Source organism: Panthera onca, chromosome B1 (assembly GCF_046562875.1).
Source record: "Panthera onca isolate mPanOnc1 chromosome B1, mPanOnc1 haplotype 2, whole genome shotgun sequence".
NCBI lineage: Eukaryota > Metazoa > Chordata > Mammalia > Carnivora > Felidae > Panthera > Panthera onca.
Window position 1 is genome coordinate 45,371,161 of NC_138342.1, and position 21,922 is coordinate 45,393,082.

The 21,922-nt window shown below is 42.5% G+C and overlaps 1 protein-coding gene across 7 annotated transcripts in view; it reads right to left on the reverse strand.

The window, feature by feature from the left end:
* Window positions 1–1,508: 1,508 nt before the first annotated feature.
* Window positions 1,509–21,922, reverse strand: part of HOPX (HOP homeobox) — a 30,565-nt gene continuing 10,151 nt past the window's right edge. For 3 of the 7 annotated variants that reach the window (XM_060655747.3, XM_060655746.3, XM_078446095.1), the window contains exons 2-3: window positions 8,815–8,971; window positions 1,509–2,298 (exon numbers count right to left, since the gene is read on the reverse strand). In XM_060655747.3, the coding sequence (XP_060511730.1) occupies window positions 2,221–2,298; window positions 8,815–8,958 (222 nt within the window). In that variant the 5' untranslated portion in view covers window positions 8,959–8,971 and the 3' untranslated portion in view covers window positions 1,509–2,220. Of the gene's footprint in view, window positions 2,299–8,814; window positions 8,972–9,065; window positions 9,325–9,357; window positions 9,483–9,584; window positions 9,709–21,922 lie in introns of those variants that run through there. The other 4 variants (XM_060655749.2, XM_078446094.2, XM_078446096.2 and 1 more) reach the window with 4 other exon arrangements.

Below are 21,922 nucleotides of genomic sequence, written 5' to 3' on the forward strand. Positions count from 1 at the left end.
CTCTTGGGCCTGGTGAACACAGGAAGTGATCCTTCTGTCACAAATGGTGCTTCTTGGTGCCAAGGTATACTCTCTGCCCAACTGGTTAACACCTCTTGTCTTGGGTGCATTGTTCTTGAATCATGTCTCTGGTGTGCTAGAAAGACTTCTGACGTGGGTCTTAGACATGGTTTAGTGTCTCTTTCAGGACCTGACATGGGTAAATCACTATGCTCTGCATCAGCTTTGCCCAGAGTCATTTTTTTCCTGTTAGCCACTGTCTGTGAAAGTAAAGAAAGTTCTCTCTATGCAGGTATTGATTATGTGCACACATTCTTGCCTCATCTCCACCTTCTCCTTTTATTCTTTCCAGAAAGTGATGTCAGCATCCAGCCCTGGTGCTGAGAGATGCTGAGGGCACCACTAATTAGGTTGCAGGGGAGCATGCCAGATGAGGCTATTCTTTCAGACCCTGGGTTGCTGTGTGTTGTTTACAGAAGAAATGTCTTAAGGTAAAGGGAGAGGAAGCTTGCCAAGGACGTTTAATGGGATCTTGTAAACATTTGTATATTGAATGACTGTTAGTGTTTCTTATTCTGGGCTCTTTATTTTGAAGATCGAAAAAAATTGTGCCTGCATTGTGGGTAAGAGTTCAGAAGTGTAGACTACTGTCACTCCAGGTTGGGTTGGCCGACCCTGCTAGTGGTCTTTCCAATATCTACCCTCTCCTTCTTTCTAACCAACAGAACCCTGTTTTGTTCAAGGCAGCAATATGCCCAGTTAAAAATGTTCACTTTCCTAGCCTCCCTTGCAGTTAGGCATGGCCATGTGACTCAATTCTGGCCAATGAGATGTAGGTGAAAGTTGCTAAGTGGGGGCCTCCAAGAAACCTTTTGTAAAGGGCAGAGACTTAGCTGGCATTTGCCCCTCCCCCTCTTTTTTTTGTTTGAAATGCAGACTCAATGGCCAACCATCCACCTGGTATCCATGAACACAAAAGCTACATGTTAAAGATGACAAAGTAGGAAGAAAGAATGACCATAGGTCCTTGACAACATCAGGGAGTCACTTACCTGCTGCTGTCCCATATAAAAACAATCATGTAATCAATTAAATAAAAAAGCCTATTTGGTTAATACATCGTAATTGAGTTACTGGTCCATGTAATCAAATACACTCTTAACTGATAGACTATTTAGGTATTTAATGTGCTGTAATAGAAAATGGACACAAATTGCCTGTAGGGTCTGTGAGAGAATGTGCTGCTCACCCTCACGTGTGCATATACACCACTTGGGGGACCTTGTTAAAAATGCGGGTCCAGATTCAGTAGGTCTGGATTGAAGTCTGAGATTCTGCATTTCTCAGAAGCTTGCAGCTAATGCTGATGATGCCAGGCCTGGACCACACTTTGAGTAGCAAGGACTTAGAAAATGACAGCTCTTTTGTCAGTCTGCTTCTGTGTTGGAGCTATTCTGTTTCTCTTTGATATGCTTATTTGGTTAAAAATCTGGAGAGGACTCAATGCATTTTCAACAAAAAGGCTTTTATTTAGAATATCATTTCAGAGACAAAAAGCAGTTCATTTTGTTTAGTAAAATACATTTAACAAATGCATTTAAATAAGGTAAATTCAAGACTTTTGTGGATTTTTTTCTTACTTGATCTTCTGCCAGGTGGAGTTTCTGTCTTCCAGCCTAACTGGGTTCTTTCCAAGTTAATGCAGCTATAATCCAAGGAAGTGCTTTATGAAATCCAAATGACTCAAATCTCCCTCTGTATTCTCACTTAATTTCAATGTATTAAATGCAACATAAGGAAAACCACTTAGGAAAGTAGAATTGGAAGGAAATGCTCCCCCTCCTTGGTCATGTTATCTTTTCAACAGAGGCCTTGCCTACTCTGAAATGGATGGCAAAAATAAATTGGTACTGGGAGGTGATGGTCGGAAGCAAACCAGATGATTTTCACACCATCCATCATCAACACCCAAAGGGAAATGCAAGCCCCACCACTTTCCAGCCAAGACACTTCTTTACACAGAAGCTACATATAGCTTCCTATTGTTATTTTCTTTTCTAGTTATGTACATTTAAAAAATACAACATTGTGTTAAATAGCAGGACAGCTAACAATGGAACACACAGCACTACACTGAAAAACCAAAAAAGCTTGGTTAAGCTGAGGAGAGAAACAGCGGATAATCTTCATGGAGGGAAGCTGCTGGTGCCCACCATCTCCTTAGTCTGTCACGGATCTGCACTCTGAGGGTAGGCCTTCCGACCGCCGCCACTGAGCCAGGCGCTGCTTAAACCATTTCTGGAGGAGGGAAATGTATAAAATTACTTGTCACATACTAAACAAGTGAAACATCCCTTCCCTTTCTACAAGGTAGCCTCTGTGGTCTAGCTGGAAAGGAGGAGCAAGGAATGTGTCCATGGGAATGGTTTTTCTCATTGTGACACTTGTCTTCCCTGCTTTGGGACCTTTGCACATGCTATTTCCTATGCTTAGCATGTTCTATCTTCATGCTTTACCTGATGATCTCCCTCTCATCCTCAGGTCTCTATTTAAATAGAACCTGCTCGACAAAGGCTTCCCTAACCACCTGATCTAAAATGGGTTCTCCACTCATCTCCTTATTCTCTATTTTAATACTTTGTTACCTTCACAGAATTTTTAATATCTGGAATTACTATGTTTATTCACTTGTTTGCAGTCTACATTTCCTTCTAGAAGATCCATGAAAGCAGAGACTGTATTCATCTTATCATCATTGATTGCATACTTAGGCCCTTAGCACAAGGGCTTAACAGAGATTAATTAGTGTTTCTTGAATGAAAGAAAGAAATTGAAGCATCTCCTTGATGCCCCAGATAAATCTCTATAGCCACTATATCTCAGCCATGTGTGGTGATCTCATCAAGGACCCTGGTCATTAGAGGTGCTTAGTAAGTACTTGTTAAATAAAATGAATGGAAAGCAGAGTACTAGGCAACCTCAAGGCACTCCTTGGGGATCCATGGAATAGATTAGCCCAAACTTTCCTGCTGCAGGGCTGCTGAGCAGTGAGAGTAGAGTGGGCCCTCCCAGCTTACTCAGAATCTTCTAGCTCTGTGTGACCCAGATATTCTCATCTCACACAAGAGACCATGGATTTAGGGAAGGCCCCAGATGGGATGCTTCTAGACATGATACCCTGTGAGGGCTAAAACACTTAAATAAGTTTTTTTAATGTTTATTTTTTGAGAGACAGAGACAGAGTGTGAGTAGGGGAGAGACAGACAGAGAGGGAGACACAGAATCTGAAGCAAGCTCCAGGCTCTGAGCTATCAGCACAGAGCCCGATGCGGGGCTCAAACTCACAAACCGTGAGATCATGACCTAAGCCAAAGTGGGACGTTTAACCGACTGAACCACCCAGGTGCCCCTAAAACACTTTTTTATGTTGGGGGGCTGCCTTTTATTATGCTACTGAGGGGTGGAAGGTTCTGCAAAGAGAAGAAAAGGAGATAAGAGGAGATAAGGGTTGGGAATAGGCTAGGGTATGGATCAGGTTGTCCAGGATGAAACTGGGATTTCTGAAAAAACAATGTTGAAGAGGAACTAGTGAGGAAACAAGCAGCATGTACTGATCCTCATGGGAGAGGATGAGTCAGAGGGCCCTGTGGGAAGTCAGACCACCAGGCTTTATTCTTCTGTTTCCCAGCCTTTCACACATCATGGCATACATTGAGAATGATGATATTTTCATGTCACGCTGGTATAAACAGGCAAGTTGCTTGGGTAGGTGACCACTGAGGGCTCTGTAGTCCTGAGTCCTACCAATAGGAAGCTCTATAGTGATCAACTGGCTATGAGAACTTGAGGAAGCTCCTTAAAAACAGTGCCAGTCAGTTCAACTCGAGAGGTAAGCTTAGAGGGTCTTTACTGTCCCTTCTGGGGTTTTTTAAATTCACCTATTCTAGAGGTAAGCACATGAAGGCACAGAAAAGAAGCAGAAAGAACACAGCTATAGGATGGACACCAGACCTGTGATGTGCTGATGGAGATGGTATGGTAAGAAATATCCAGAGGGCTCAGACTTAGTATGCCCAGATGCAGATTCAACCTCAGGACAAATAGGGTGGGCTCTAGGGTCATGCTGGGGAAGGTCTCATCCTCGCAGAGATCTAGGGAACTGAAAGGCAGTTCAGCATAAGCCCAAGATCAGAAGAAAGGGTGAGAACCACTGGGGAAGGAGTGCTTCTAGGTGTCAAGGCCTATAGAGCTAGAGGGAGTGGGGCCACAGAACCATTTGGGGCTCTGCACTAAAGCTAAGCTGGCTGAAGAGCATGGGACCATACTTATAACTTGCCCTAACTGTACAACAGAGTTTACACACTAAAATGCCTTACAAGGCTGTCAAGACCAGTTGTCTTATACTTTGTACTGTGGGGTGGCAGCAGGGAAAAGTAATCTAAAACCAGGGGCAGCAGACTACCTCTAGGGGAGACTTCTCTTTGAAGGTTGCTCTCCAGGTGCCATTTTCTGTTCCTGGAGATCACTAACCTTAGGGAGAAGAGAACTCATGTAACTTTGGTGGCTTTAACCAAAGTTCTATTGCTAATGGTAGGTGCATTTTCTTCTGTAATCTGCATGTGTTTAGTTAACTCTGGAATCTGATGTGGGAGCAGCATGGCTCTAGTTTCACTAATGAGGTAGCTCTGTGGGGGTTTGGAGGCTACAAGGTCTGATTCAATAGGATTTCCAGTTACTAGGGCTGAATAAATGGCCACGTTTTCAAGACTGACTAATTAAAACTTGGAGGAGGAAAGTTTCATTTTCTATCAGGATTCATTTAAGACAAAATGATTGAGCTGGCCTTATTCAGAAGAGCCACCCATACCTTTCTACTAGTAATGAATATTAATGTACAGTTACCAAAAATAACTTCAGCAAGGACCACATTCGTCACTTGTAGAGTTGGCATCCAAATGCCTAACAAAGTGAACCCTAGTGTTGGGGGATGGGACGAGGTTCAAGAAAAGCTCAACGCTTTTCTAAAGATTTTATATTTTAAATCAAGTATGTTTATTATAATTTAGCAAGCCAGCTGCTCTCCAACAAAAACCACTAAACACCTTGCTTGCTTCTTTTCCCCTTAAGAGCTGAACCTTATCACATCTCACTCGCATCAATACTAATTTTCCACCTGGCTTTATCCTTCTCTTCCTTGTTTCAGTCATCCCCTGGGAAAGACATTCATCCCTCACTGGCTTATAAATGAATGCCCTCATTACCTCACCCCATTGATGGAGATTTATTTACTCTGAGTGAAGAGATGATAATTAGACACTGTGATTGGGAGGGGCTGAGGCAAAATAATATTGTTCCTGTCCTTTTCTCTAGTAACATTTTCTTCATTTCACGGGGAGACCTTTAGAGGTTTTTATTCCACTGATAAAATGGCCAACAACTAAAACCACTGAGTTCTGGGAATAGTCCCAGGGTATTAAGAGGAGATAAAAAATACTGGAAACCTCTCTAAGAACCAACGCCAACTACACTAGCTTGAATCAGTGATAATAGAAAATGGCAGATCTTCCCGACCTCCCACGGGACTGATAGAAGAGCTTTCCCAGCCCCTTCTCACACTGACTTAAAAAAAATAGAGGCACAGGGGTTGGGAATCTGTAAGGTTTATCTAATTTAAATGTAGGAGATATCTTTTTACTGTCATGAGAAAAACCGATCCTAGGATCCCAGCAAATGCAACTTAAAAAGTTAAACATCAGAGCACCCTTCACCTCACTCCCCATTCCTACAGGTATCTCCCCATAGCAGAGAACATTGTTCTAGGATGGGACAGTTATACAGAAGTCATCAGAGCCCCCAGAGAATGGTTCAAACTTCTAGTCCCTCTTGCCCCTGCCAAAGTATTAGCAATGTGAATCAGCTTTAGTTAACTATCTCACAGAAGCATCTCATGCTTCTTTGTCTTCTACTAAAGTAGTACTTGTTCTGTGAAATTGAAGAATATGATTCCAATTCTGGAGGTGGGTGGTGTTAGGGGTGAGGGATCAGGCATGAGAAATAAATATTATTTTGGCTTTGGTGATCTTTCCCTGTGGAAAGGGGCAATACAGATAAAGAATAGAAGTAGGGGATGTGCTGATACCAGACACAGCTTATATGTAAGCCCAGTAGACCCTGGCCTTCATGGAGTTATTTAAAGAGTCCCTGCAAAACCTTCCAGAAATAAAAATAATTTTATATGCACCTGGAAGTTCACCATTCGGCATTATATCTCCAGAAGACACTTTTCAAAATATAAGTGTTGTTTGAGAAGATTAAAGAAGAAACCATTCTTACCAACCAGTGCACATGGGGGTGGGGTGAGCTGGAAAAGAGTTTGGGTGGAAAGGATGGGAAGTTGGAAAATGAGACCCAACCAAGGAAGGAGTGACAGAGGGCAGACACCCCGAGGAAGACTCTTCCCCTGAACTTGCTAAATTTTATCTCCCTCTGAGCTCTGGGGTCTCAGATGCTTTGTGCGTCTACACAGGAAGGCTGTGGGAGGGGGTGGGGGTGGGGCAAGAAGAGCTGTGGCAGCCTCAGGGAGGAAGAAGGTGGTGGCCCCAAGGCAGGAAAAGGAAGCCAGAGGCCCTGCTCTGAGGTGACTCACCTCACACCCATTCATTTCAGGGTTGCATCTACCATTTGCTCATCTGAGGAGGGCAGAAGAGAGGCAATGGAGAAAAGCTGCCCAAGGGGGCAGGTGAACCTTCCATCACAAATCTGAATTGACCTCAGTCACAGAAAGAATCAGGTGCCCTTTCTTTCTTCCTGCCCCTCACCTGATTTCATTTCAGTTCTTTCATATAAGGTGACTCTCAAGAAAAGATTGAACATAGCCAGGATGACTGTGGTGTAATGTATGGTTTCCCACACCCTACCCCACCCCCTGGCAAGAAATACAATGTAAATTGAATTTTCAGTCCTCCCCTCCCTCTCCAAGTTGGTTCCTCTCTCTCTCTCTCTGTCAAGACAACAAGGTAGTCAGGAGTCTGGATTGTGACTCAGACTGCCACGGTTCAAATTCTAGCTCTGTTACTTCCTAGTTGTGGCCTTCGGCCAGTTTCTTAACCTTTCTGTGCCTTGGTTCTCTTATCTGTCCAACTGAGCTAATACTACCTACCGTATAGCACTGTTGTGACAAGTGATTTAATACTTGGAGGGTGACTGGAACAATACCTGGCAAGTATCAGTCATCACAAAGGGCAACATAATTATTCTGCCTTACAGGTAAGGGTGATCTGTGGTGGAATCAGAGGCTGAGAAGAGCTCAGACCCCTAGTTGGTACAGTGCCCACAATAAATCTGCAGCCTTCTTTTTAATAGATGAGTTCTTATCTCTGTGATCACTCTTCTACATATAGTGTGGGATTTTAAATGATAAAGCTTCAGCAGGCTGCCTCCTCAGGGGGTTCCAAGAAACATGAACTATTAGACTTGGGTTACAGTAAGTCACCTTCCATTAAGTTCTGGTTAGTCAGACAGCTATTCCCTTTGCTAAAAACAGATACACTTGACTTTCTATCTGACCTAGGAACGGCAGGATTTTCTATGGGCAATTTCTCCAAAGTGCATCTGGCTTAATTAGTTAAAGTCATTTTAGACTTGGGGTCCAGGGTCTTGGTTTGACGATACACTGAAGCACCCTTTACAAGCTTTAAAGCCTCACCTAAGTATGGTTCAAGATGAGGAGAGGTCAAAGTGCTTGATGCTCTAATCTATAAAATGGGAAGAATGAGAATGTCTCTAGAGTTGAGACTAGGAGTGTGGAAGTGCTTTGGGCTCCCGTGGGAGAGATGCTAGAGTGGTTCCAAGTAGTAGTATCTTCATGCATAACTAATTGTCTTTCCACGACCAAAGGGAAAATAGAAGTCAGATAAACTCTGGACAGGGTTTTAAAAAACAGGCAGCTGAAGGGGTCAACATTGCACCTGAAGGTTAATAATCATGGGCATTGTTGCATTCACCATCTACCCTAAACAAATTTCCCAATAACACAGGTGCTTTTAAAAATAGATACATCAATCTAATGCACTTAAGGGGACATCTGCTTCCACTCCCTTCAGTCGTGATGTCAGATGCTTACCTTCTTGGAAAACTCCAGAAAAAAGACTGGAATTTTTTAAAATGTGAAATCTCCCTCAATATATGCAATGTTAGCTCTGCAGCTAAGGAGAAGCTGCAATGTGACCGGGTAGAGAGAGCAAGCTTAAAGACCCTTGCCATCCTGGCGGTTCTCTCCCTCTTGGCCTTAGTTTACTGGGTTGCCAAAGCCAGGACTGAGTTTACAGCTGATCGTTTAAGGTCCCTTTCAGCTTTGAGACTCTGGCCGAGAATACTTTTGAGGGCGCTGGGCTCAGAGAGCGCAAGCAGGCACCTCTTCCGAAAGTTGCGCCCACAGCCCAGGGGAGAAGTTGAGTGGCGGTGCCGGGTGGGGGGCGGTGAGAGTGGACCAGGGACGCAGCTCCTAACCTGGAGAGAGAAGAGCGCGTTTCTCCCGGGCTGTGGGGAGAGTGGAAACGCACGGAGAAGGAAGGGTGATCGTGAGGTTTCTGAATGGTGCCTGGGGGAGCTGGGACTGGGGGCAGACGGGGCGCCCCCGGAGCCGGGAAGCTGGGATGCGGCGGTGGAGCGCAGCGGCGTTTGAACTCCCGGGGTGCTGGCAGAAGCGACGGAAGATAGGGGGAGGGCGGCGAGGTGGGAGTCGAGCGCGAGGGGGACCCAGCATTCGCGAGACGGCCGCGGCGGGCAAGGGGTCGGGGCGCGTGCGGGGCTCACCTGGGTCTCCTCCTCGGAAAGGCCGGCCTCGGCCGCGATGAGGCACAGCGTGGTTGGGTCCGGGTGCTTGTTGACCTTGTTGAAGTTGTATTCCAGGATCTCCACCTGGTCCTCGGTGGGGCCGCTCGCGGTCTCCGCCGACATGGTCTCGGCGCGCCTGCGGGGAGGGAAGGAGCGGCGGCGGTGAGCGAGGCCGCGGGCGGACGGGTCGTGCGGAGGGACGGAGATCCCGGGCGCGGCCGGCCCGGCACCTCTGCGCGCGGGGCTGTCCCCTCCCGCGGGCGCACGGTCGCGCGGGTCCCCGGGCTCCTGGCCGGGCGCACCGAAGGGTCCCACCGCAGAGCCGCGCGTCCTCCGGCCTCCGGGCCTGCCCGGCGGTTCTCACGGCAACTTTCCGCGGGGCCCGGGGCCGGGGCGGTGGAGGACGATGACGCGCCCTCCTGGCCCGGAGGCTCCCAGGAACGAGCGGAGGAGGCTCGGCGGCTGTTTTGAAAATCGCCTTCAAAGGGACAGCCCTGACAGATCGCGGGGGTGGGGACACACCTCACCGGAACGCGTCGTTCTGTCTCTAACGTGGTTTAGCCTAGGAGGGCTGTACACCCCACCCCTACTACAAAGAAATGACCCGGACAGCAGTTACTTCTTGAAGCGGGGGGGGGGGGGGGGGGGGGGGGCGCGCCGGGAGCAGCACTTTTCATCTCCCCCTTTCACGTCGTTCCCTCCTGGAGTTCTCAAGGCCGGTAGCTGAGAGCATCAGGAGAAATGCTCACCTGAGGGCTTGTGTGAGTCACTCTGCAGTCTGCAGCCTGCTTCGCCATCCCTCCCACCCCTCCACCCCCGTTTTTCTAACTAAAGCCGAGAATCCACAGCCTCCCCTCAACGCGCGGTTCACTGCCTAGCGCTGTCTGGACATTGTAGCAGGGCGTACGTGGTCGAGAGCCCGCTTCATTACCAACTTCAAAGTCTCTCGTATTTTCCTTACTTCAGAGCCAAACATTGCTTTAGCAAATTCTGGGTACCACGACTTCCTGCTGCACCCTTTCCATACTTAAATAGCCTCTGAGCTGGGGCAAAACGAAACAAAACCAAACAAACAAACAAGGCAGATGTGCACCTCTCCTCCCCCTTCTCACAATTTAAGATGTAGGGAGGTGTAGGAAGTTACAGTCTTGAAGACCTTGGCTGAGGGTTTGGTACAAACAGGTCAGGACTTGACTTTGCTGACAGTAAAAGACATGCACAAGTGTGGGAATCACGTTGGTTTGTTGTTTAAACAAACAATTGCAAAATCATCCAGCATAATCCTGAGTAGGTTTTGATGTGGTTGGTGCCTGGAGAGGAGCCACACTTCACTGATCTACCTGCATAGTGTACCTGATGCTGTTACAACCTTCTCTACTGTGACCTGCAGCTTGTGCTCCCTAATAAATGTCTTTACCTCTCCTCTGGGCCACTTGAAGAGGCTTTCAGGTAGGACAAGAAGCCATTCTACTGTAAGAGAGTCTTGGGCTCAAGGCACTTGTCCTATTACAGTGAAATCTTCCTGTTTTTAGGGTGTTATGTGCCCTCCCATTGAAAAATCTGTACCAATGGCTCCCGTCACAGTGCTCACAGGCTTAAGCCAGGTCAGAAATGCCTCCTCTCCTGTTGACACCTATCTCCCCTTTTCTTTGACCCAGAAGTTCAGAACTGGAGAGAACCTTGGAGATTAACTTCTCTGGTCCTCTCCTGGAACAGCCCAGGATGTTGGCACAGGGAGACTGAGGCACAGGAAGACTCACTATCCCAGCGTTGCCCAGTGAGTGACCAGCACCCTGGAGGGAAAAGCCTTAGCTTCAGTGTCAGTCCTGTGCTCTGCGAGACCCTTCTCAGCAGCCCATTATATCTTTAGTTTGGCAGAAAAAATCAGGAGGGCAACAATTTAAAGGCAGGGGCTTTTGAATGAGCATTGGCTGTCTTCTAGAATACCAATTCCAGCCAAAGCTGCCCACTGGAACCACTCACCACTGTCCATTTTGCCTAAAAGAACACAGGAGAGGGGAAATGACAGCCTCTGATTTCTTACCCCAGAAAGTTTCCAGCTAATTCCATTGACACAATGATACTCCCTCTTCTCTGTGAAATTTTTGCTTCTTTGTAGGATCCTCAGTCCTTCAGAAATATTAACCAAAGGTATGGATTTCTAAACTGGACTCAGGTTCAAGGACTGTTCTGCATGTACTTCCTTCTCTCTGTTACATATTTGCTATTAAATAACTCAAGGGCTGCTACTGTCCTTACATTTAAGCAGGTGCATTTTCTCTTATATTTTTGTGACTTCCTATTACAGGACTTTGTATGAGGTTTCATGGGTAGCTTCCAGTTGACTTTGAAGTACTCCTTGGGTTACTTGGCTGAGGGCCACTGGACTTGCTCGGCTGCTAAGGAGACTCGTGGGCAGTCCTTTTGAAAGTACGTATTACTCCAAGGTACACCAAACAAACAAGCTTGATTTCTAGAAATTGGGATGAAAGATCTGACCTCTACAGTCAGATCTATCTACTGTTTCTCCACAAAACTCAGTTTCTGTTATCTCAGTCCTCTTTGGTGGACAAGTGTTTGCAGCCGGTACTTGGTTTCTTCTCTCCCTCTCTTTTAAAGGAAATTTAAAAACCAAATCACCCTAGTAACCTTGGCTTTGTAAAACTTCTCAACTCTTTCCAGTGAGGAAACCGTTGAAAAGCTTCTCTGAAGGTAGTCTAAACACTTGCAGATGAAAAGAACTAAAAATATTTTAAAGCTTTTTAAACTTTAATCTCTGCATAAGTTCTATTGTTGCTGTGGTTATAGTTCTATCTTCTGAAACATTCAAGAGTAATTTGTCCTGTGGTTATGTTTTCTTTTGTGGTTGGAAAGGCCATGCATAAATCTTTTCAAGAGGTTAAATGAAAACTGCTGGCTCTTTCCTAAATGAATTCCAACACCTGGTTAGACAGTTTTACTCTTGTCCCCTAAGCCTGTAGTTATTTATTTTAAAGGTATTTATTATATGAACTAGCTCACAGAGAGTGCTACAAACTGGTAACCTTCTAACATTGCTGTGGGCTCATATTTACCATTTTCTCCCTCTCCCAGCCATCTGGTCTCTTTGTAAAGCCATTAATATCAAACCAAATGGTTATCAGTGGTAGATACTCCTCAGAAACAGTCCCATGGTGAGCTAGCCAAAAGAGAAAAAAAGCTGTTGAATCATTTTTTAGGGCCATCTCCCAAATTTCTTTAGCCCAAATCCCCTTTATATTCACTGTGGACTTTCAGGAAGCAATGGGCTCTTGAAGCATTTACTATTTTCGTAAGTGAGAAAAATAATGTGCTGCTCTATCCACAAGAGAAGTGGAGGGTCTTTGGATGGGGTTAGAGTCTCCCATATTCATCAGTTATAGAACTACTCTGGACAGGGTGCAAGGGACATCATCCAAGCTGTCAGTGTCTCCCAGAAGTTGACAGATAGGAGTGGAATATTGATCTGCCTCCCAGGCTAACATGAGGGCTGCTTTCAAAAGAGAATTTTAGTTTGAGTATTTGTTTTTGTTTTTTGTTTGATTAATGTCCTTAAGCATGGAGCAGTAGTGCTCATGTCTGGTGGGGACTCAGAGTCACCTGTAAAAATGTCCAGGGTCATGGGGCGCCTGGGTGGCACAGTTGGTTGAGCAACTGACTTCTGCTCAGGTTATGAGCTCATGGTTTGTGAGTTTGAGCCCCACATTGGGCTCTGTGCTGACAGCTCGGAACCTGGAGCCTGTTTCAGATTCTGTGTCTCCCTCTCTCCCTGCCCCTCCCCCACTCATGCTCTGTCTCTCCCTGTCTCAGAAATAATAAATATTAAAAAAAAATTTTTTTAAATGTCCAGTGTCACCACAGTCCTTCTGAATCAGAACAATTTTAGGAATCCAGGGTGGGAGAGATATAAAGAGTATTTCAGCTCCTATAAGATTTCACAATTTCATCATTAAAATCAATGATAAGTGTTTAGAACTTCTTATACTTTATAGCTGTAAAAATGCATTAAAATATCTTCTACCTCAGATGCTGTCAATCATCTCAACACTTGAGTGTAGGTTGAGGTAGTTTTAAAGGAATAAAGTTTTAAAAATAAAAAATATATACCTTGGGAAAAAAACATTTAGACACCATGCTATTAATCTTTTGTATGTATGGTCAGGAAAGGGGAAAATGCCTTTCAAATTGTGAATTATAATGAGAAATTTTTCCCTGCTTTCAAAACTTTAGAAATAATATAAAACCCTTTTAAAAATCTTCCAGAAAAACGTATTTTTACATTGAAATCAGAGTCTAAGACAACAGATCATCGAAAGAAAGATTCCTTCCGTCTTTTCATATAAATATCTGTAATTGATTTAGAAGTTAAAAATCATAGTGGAAAGGACTGGGAAAACTTGACAAATGATTATCCTTCTCTAATTTCTTAAAGTTTCCAATCAGAAAAATGCTAAAATTAAGTTATCATTTATATGGATGAATTGTGTACTAGAACTTAAAACCGAACATTAGACTACAAATACACCAAATGTATATTTGTATACACAAAGCATCACTACTGTGTTCAGGGAAACAGGATTCCAAATAGAAATAGGAAAATATATTTTTTAAGTGCTATATCAATTCTAGTTTTACGTATTTAAAAAAACTAGAGGAAAATATAACAAAACGTTAGAAGTGATTATGCCTAAATTGTGGGTCTACAGATGGTATACCTTTTTTTCTTTATGTTTCTCTGGTTTTCCCCATTTTCTATAATAAGCATTTAGTATGTTGAAATTAGAAACTTTTTTTTCCTTAAAAAGACATCCCTGATCAGACTAATGATCCATCTTGCCCAGAGTTTTATCTGTATTGGTACCAAATTACATTTTCAGGGAAAACATGGAAGTTGTTTTCCATCAAGTCTACCCAGAAGATTAGGGAAGTGTACACTTTTATTTTCCACTCAAAGATCATTAGGTATCAAAAGGATATTTGTAATATACATGTGAGTTATGAAGCATAAATTAACCCTAATGAATCCTGCTCAATTTAAGAATTAAATCATTACCAAGACTATGGAAGCTACTTGCATTGCCTTCCCAATCCCACCCTCTGGCTTATTTGCCCCTGGAGGAAATAAAAATTCTGATTTTTGTATTAATCATTCCTTTGACTTTTAAATTAGATTCTATCACTTATGTATGGATCCCTAAAAGAACATATTTGTTTTAGCTTTGTATATTTTTGAGTTGTATAAAAGTAGTATAAACTATACTATATATATATTTTTTATATATACTATATTTTATATATACCATATATTTTTATATATAGTGTATATATACTATATGTAATATAGTATATAGTGTATATATATACTATATACTGTATGTAATATAGTATATATATACTATAAAATATAGCATATTTTATAGTACATATACTATAAAATATAGTATATTTTATATTATATAACTATATATATTATTTTTTTAAATTTTTTTAGAGAGAGAGAGCAAGTGGGGGAGAGAGGCAAAGAGAGAGAGAGAAGGAGGGAAGGAGGGAGAGAGAGAGAGAGAGAGAGAGAGAGAGTGTCTTAAGCAGGCTCCATGCTCAGTATGGAGCCTGATGTGGGGCTCAATACCATGATGCTGGATAGTGACCTGAGCCGAAATCAAGAGTCAGACACTCAACCCACTGAGCCACCTAGGCACCCCTATACTATACATAATTATTCTGTGAATTGCTTTTTTCATCAACATGTTTTCAAGATGCATCCATATTTCTGCATGTAGAGAAGTTCATTCATATTCAGTAGTGTTTCCATCTTGTGAATATACTATATTTAGGCCCTTTCCTGCTGGTGGATATTTGGATTGTTTTCAGTTTTTTAATATTATGAACATTGCCTCTCGGAACATTTTTTCATATGCCTTCTGAAGCACATCCAAGAGGTTTCTCTAGGGTATACATGAGTGAAACAGGTCATAAGATATGTGGCTTTTAACTTTTCAACAGGATATCAACTTCTTTTCCAAAGTTGTTGAACAAGATTGTACTCCTACAAACAGTGTCTAGCATTTCCTTTGGTCTACATCCTCATCGATACACATGCTGTCAAACTTATTTTTTGCCAAAATTGTTATGTATTCTTTTTATCCATGAGTAATATCTAAACCTCTCACAGCTATTTATGTTTTCATCTTGCATAAGTTCTTGGGGCTAAAAGGTTCCATATGTTTACTATTTACTGTTTAAAAGCATTTCCTGTTCCAGCCCAGCAGGAGATTTGAAGTATTTTTTGAGAGTTTAGACTCTGTCTCCAGGCTAGTTTGTTATTTCCATGGGTCATAAAAAACAATACAGAAGATGTATGGAAAACCAATTATGGTAGATCTTTTGTCTGTCTTATGCTAGAAACGTTCCTATTTTCCCTTCTACAGAGCTCCTGGAAGTCAGGACTTGATTCTGAACTTTGAAACAAAACAAACCAAACCAAACCAAAACAAAACAAAACATGCTAACCATATCAATGATCCACTCCCCCACCACCACCCAAAGTGAATATCAAAGTCTCTGAATGGAAACAACAGATATGGATTTTAAATGACTGAGTAGAAGAAGAAGAAAGGATGAAGGGATAGACAGGAAGTGTTAAAAAAGACTACTAGGTGGTGGATTTAAAATAGGTATAAACCTGTAAAACCAAATAATGTGCTCAAGTGTTTGGACTGCCATACCATGAGCATGGAATGCTGAGCTCCAGTTCAAAAGCAATTTGTTCTTTTGGTTTCTCTCACAATCCTCTCCTAGTAATCAGAATGGAATTAGTCCTCTTTTGCTGCTGAGAAAGGTTAACTAACTTGTCTGCAGCATTGGAGGAAGACTCAGAATTCTACTTTTAACTCTGGCTCTAGCAGTAAAGGCAGTTTGTGGGGTTGTGAGTAACAGGATTGATTTATGCCTTTAAAATATATTCTCCTTATGCTCTACTGATGTCACAGATTCTAAGATATCACTGAATCAACTATTTGCATCATTGAGCTCTAATGTGAGTCAGTGTCTGTTATTTACTGAAGAACTGGAGCTGGCAGCAGCCAGTCTTTCCCAGCGTGGGACAGGCACTGCTGACCTGTTGTGGTCTCTCCAGCGTCATCCCCTTTGCTGCTACTGCAGCCTTCATGCAGACCTCCACATGCCTCCTGGGAAAGCCTTAGTGTCTACTTAACACCAAGGTAACTCACCCCCCTCAACTTTTGTTCTGACTCCATTGTTTGAGGTGCAGATAAATTGGGGAGATTTGTTCAAGTTTGTCCATAAGGTCGGAGCTCTTAAATTTTGACTCAGGGTAACAGCTTCGGGCACATGCAGAACCACCTGCCAGCTCACAATGACAAGCACGCTGTTTTCCCAGAACATGCTGCACTTGACTCAATGAGGCAGGAAGACTGAGATGCCAACTTGTACTTGAGTTCCTGCCATTCCAGCTAGTGGCCAGGGGCCACACCATCCCAAGTACCTCTTATCCCCACCAAGGTTTGTCAGGCAAAGGGGTCATCAGTTTGGTTTTCGATGTTTCAGCCCTGCTCTGGGATTGCATCTCTCTTGGGAGCTGGAAACCCAAGGCTTAAAAATATGAAGGGCTGCCTTCTTTTAAGTTCTGCATATCTGATGTGTGCTTTTTTAAAAATTTTTTTTTAACATTTTTATTTATTTTTGAGAGACAGAGAGAGACAGAGCACAAGCAGGGGAGGGACAGAGAGAGAGGGAGACGCAGAACCCAAAGCAGGCTTCAAGCTGTCAGCACAGAGCTGGAGGCGGGGCTCGAACCCACAAACTGTGAGACCATTACCTGAGCTGAAGTTGGATGCTCAACCGACTGAGCCACCCAGGTGCCTCTGATGTGTCCTTTTATGTGTGCTTTGTGTAGTTGCTAATTCAGCTTACAACTTTCCAGGCGTTCCTCTTAATTCGCTTTTTTCTTGCCTTAGAAGCCCCTCTCTTCCAGGAAACCCAGCAGAATTAAGGCAGAATGAAATTTGAGTTAATATAGTCCTGAGGACAAGCAGTTAGAAATCCCAAATACTGACTGATGTGGGAAACAAAGGCAAAAGAAAAAATTAAATTTCCTTGCTACTTACAGCCCACTGACAAGTCTTTGAAACAGGCATAGTGACCTTCCTCTAGGAACTCAGCTGCCTGGATGTTAATACTTTGCTCAGGGCCAAAGGCAATATTAGCTTAACATTATCCCAACCTCCAAGATCCTATAAGTCTCCTTTAATATATAAAAATTCCTTTGGAAACTTCCTTTATCTCTACCCCCCAAATATATGTTAGCAATCATCCTCCAAGCATATGGCCCCCTGATATATATCTGAAGGGTCTCATGACTAAGGTTTTTATTTTTATTTATTTTTGAGAGAGACAGAGCATGAGTGGGGGAGGAGCAGAGAGAGAGGGAGACACAGACTCCAAAGCAGGGTCCAGGCTCTGAGCTATCAGCACAGAGCCCGACACAGGGCTCGAACCCACACTGTGAGATCATGACCTGAGCCGAAGTCAGACACCCAACCAACTGAGCCACCCAGGCGCCCCTCATGACTAAGGTTTTATTAAACAGTAATAAATGACCTTTTCTTAACAACAGCTAACTCCCTCAAAGTCCTGGAAAACTTGCTTCCAAAATTTCTTAGAGACCTAATGCTATCCCTATCCCCCTCCCAACTTGAACGTATATTCTTTCTTGGCCATCGGTTCTGAACCCCAACATTTCCACATCACTGATCATTCAAAACATCACTTTGCCGAGCCTCCATTTCTTTCATGTAAAGAAGGGATATAGTAACACACACCTTCACCTAGCTCACAGCTTTGTTGTAAATTTCATATGATATTATTGTAGGGAAGTATTCCTAAACTATAAAGTGCTTGATTATGGAAGATATTGTTCTTTAAATAACTGTGAGCTAGGCGTTCAGTGGAGTGTCTCTTGGGTGGCAAGTTGGTAAGAACAGTTTATAAGTTTCACTCTTTCTGAGTTGCATTTCTTTTTATTTTTTTAAAGTTTATTTTGAGAGAGAGAGTACTCACAAACTGTGAGAACTCACAACTGAGCCAAAGTTGAACACTTAACCTATTGAGCCAATTTCTTTTAAAAATTTTTCTGGAATGGTAAAGCACAAGGGTTGAAATCAGAACCTTAAACACACACACACACACACACACACACACACACACACACAAAGCAAAACCTGTCTATATTGCTCCATCATAAGATGTATCTCTGGATGGAAGTTTTCAAAACTAACGAGGTGGGGATAGAAGGGTGGAGGATGTCATATTTTAAGCATGTTTTCTCATTAGCACTTCTACATTGTGCGTTGATTTGAATTTAGTTGTTGGTATTTTTTTTTTTTTTGCTCATTTCTCACCACCACTTCTCAATTTGTCCTTTCATCTATTAATGAGGAAGCATTAATAGATCAGAAGATGAGTAGTGAGGAGTTAAATATAAGTAGGAACAAATACTCTATGAATTGGTGTGTAGATTTTTCTAGGCTGTCTTGGCGTAAGAGAATAATGACTAAATTGAAATCATTTTAAAATAATTTGAGGGCACCTGGGTGGCTCAGTCAGTTAAGTGTCTGACTCTTGATTTCTGCTCACCTCATGATCTCACGGTTCATGAGTTTGGTCCTGCATCGTGCTGTGTGCTGACATCATGGAGCCTGCTTGGGATTTTCTCTCTCTCTGCCCTTTCCTCATGTGCACATGCTCTGTCTCTCTCGAAATAAATAAATAAACTTAAAAAAAAATAATTTGTTCCTGGGCCTGTCTTCCCCACTAAATTATATGCTCTTCTGTGTGTGTATGTGTGGGGGGGGGGGGTGATGTGTCATCTCTTAAACATTTATATCTCTCCAGCATTCATTAGGAGTATCTGGCACTTAAAAGGGCTCATTATTTGCTGACCTGAACTTAACCAATTGGCATCTGGCATGACTTGATTTAGGACATAAGTTGGAAAAACACTGTTTTGTATTTTCAACAACCAGGACTGACCATGTTCAAAACCAAAACATTACATTGGAAAAAATAACTTTCCAGCCTTCTAATCTTTTGGTCCTTACTGCCTGAAACAGCAAGGAGTAGATTCCTATCTTTTGAATTGCATACAGAAATCTCATCCCTGCTACAACAATAACAACATATTTATTGATCAATTACTATGTGCCTGGCATAGTCCTACATCTTAGATGCATTAACTCATATAATCATCAGAGGAAGCAGCATTATGGGATAGGCACTCTTACTGTCTCCATTTTATACATGTAGAAACTGATGTAAATGGAAACTTCTATACCTTTCCCAAGGAGATGTATATAACTTTCCCCAAATACAAATGTAGTGAGTGGTAGAGCAGGGATTCAAACCCAGAATGTCTAGCTTCTGCATCTGTGTTCTTAGCCACTACACTGTATTTCCTCTCTGCATTAAGTAGCCATGTAGACCAAAGAACTTTGATGGTGGTTGTGGAAAGAGGAGCAGTAGAGCCAGGTGGTACCTCCTGGGACAAAAGTAAGGCAGTGCCCTGTGTCTACCCTGGCTTCCCTGTGGGGTGGAGCCAGACTGGCAGCAATGTCTCCCTGCCTGTGACATGTTTCGAAACCTTGGTGACCAACATGGCTCTGACCCAGTTAAATGGATTAGTGATTTCAGTTAATACCAACAGCACCACCAACCAGGCTGGCTTTCTTTTCCACACATGTTCTTCTTTAATTGGTACAGACATAAATTGAAAGATGACATTATGTGAATAATATAGTGTACAAATGAATAGTTTTTGGCATCTGACAGGATGGAATATAAAGGCTGGCTTCAACCAGGCCAGCTGGATCTTAGTGACTATTGCTGCTACTTAATTGCTAGATTTACAGAGTCACATTGAGTTGATTAAGGAATCTCCTGAAGTTGTTGTTGAAACAAGTTCCTCAGTTGTCTAGACTTTCTACAGCTACTTACAGAAAATAGCAAGATATTATAAAGAGATATTGGAGGCAGTAGTGGGGGCGGATGTGGGGAATGTCTGTGAATGACTTCCAGCAGTGAATTAATCATTAACCCTGCACATACAATTCTTTGTGTACACATTGACTTCTTTTCATTGGTAGCCCAACTCATACTCTAAGTCAAAGCTTTGTATGTAGAAACATGGGGAAATAGTTCAAGATAATAATAAAACCTCAGACTTTTTTGTGATATGAAATAAGCAGAATATTGGTCTACCTCCTTCTAAATAGATGGGCAGAGGGCCTGGGTGGCTCAGTCAGTTGAGCATCTGACTCTTGATTTTGGCTCAGGTCATGATCTCATGGTTCATGGGATCAAACCCTGTGACGGGCTCTATGCTGACAGCATGGAGCTTGCTTGGAGTCCTCTCTCTCTCTCCCCCCACCCTAATAAATAAATAAGCTTTAAAAAGAAAGAAAGAAAGAAATGGGCAAATGAAAGAAGGCAACCCCATTTCTGTAATCTCCTTATAGAAGATCTCCATATTGTAAACAGATTGCTTTTCCAAAAGTCAATCTCTACCATGATTGTTACAAACTCAGAAGAAATTTTCTCTAGACAGAACATGATAAATTGTAGGTAGAACTCCAGGCTAACCCACAAGAGGGAGTGTAACTAAAATGCTACATATTTGTTACAGAAGAAAAGTAGAAAATAATCCTGTTGAAATATCTTCAAGAAGTTTCATAAGATATCATTTCACTTTGAAAGCAAATACTTAAGAAAAAGCAGTTTTAATTAAGATTTGGCTTACAGAAATGAGGTTCTGTGCAGATACCGAAGGGGTTTTCAGGAAACTTTGAGGAAGCTAGAGGTTTATAGCACAACCCTGATGTATCTCAAGTATCCAGAATAGTCCCAGACACATTGTTGGATGTGCAGTGAATACATATTGAGTGCATGCTGGTTGAACTTTATTTTCACTTCAGGAACTATGACTTTCCCATCTCTTATAAAGGCACAGTCATTAGAGCTATATTCATGTCATAGATGAAATAAAGAAGGGGAAAGAGGACAAAGGGGAATGTTGAGAAGCACTGATGTGACATGTAGGTTACCTGAGACATAATTAATGATCAATAAAGAAAAACCCAGAGATTACTTTGCATGGTCCTCTCCTCATCCTTTTACCCAAGGCAAAAGAAAGAAGGGGATAGGAAAAGTTTTGTGCCTTGCATTTCCTGGGCCAGCCACCAAGAGGTGCTGTCAGACAAGAACAGTTGAGTTGCTGGCCAGAGCTCTTTGCAGGTGGGAGGAGAAAGAAGCCGAAATAAGATTCTTTTGAGTGTATAGCCTTAGTTAGAGAGGGAGTGTTGTATATCTTTAATGGGTTATATGTAAAGGATATATTTTAAATCTTCATTAATGAATGAAAATATTAAACTGGTATAGGATATTGGAAAGAGCACTGGGCAAAGAGTCAGACCTGCATTTCAACTTTTAGCTCCTCTACTTAATAGTCACATCACCTTGGCTGAGTTTCATTTTTTTAAAACTTACTTCTCTTCTCTGCAAAATGTGGTGAAAAACTTTCTTCCTTTTCTATTTACTGTAATTGTGATTCAGTGAGATTCTGCTCAAGAAACAACTTAGAAGACTGTAAAATGACATTTATATTTCCAAAAGTGTAATGATTTATTCACCCAGGAAAGTGAAGATGTTGGGCTAGATGACCTCTGAGATCATTTCTCCTCTGAAATTCTGATGATCAGCACGGCCTGGGTTTAAATTATCATGTTATTCCTCATCAACAGTTTACTAATGTCACTGACCCAAGAAAGAGGAATGCTGTGGCCCATTACAGGCTATGCCCCTGGTTTGCTGAACAGTTTGTGCCTGGATTCTACTTCAAAGGACAACTGAAGAGCCCATGAAACATTTTGAACCAAGGTGCTTTTTTAATATTCAGCCTATCTGTTAAATTAACGTGACCACATAATTTGCCATCTAACCTAGAACACATATGTGTAAAAGGAATGCTGTGAGTAATTACATCAAGGCAACAGCATAC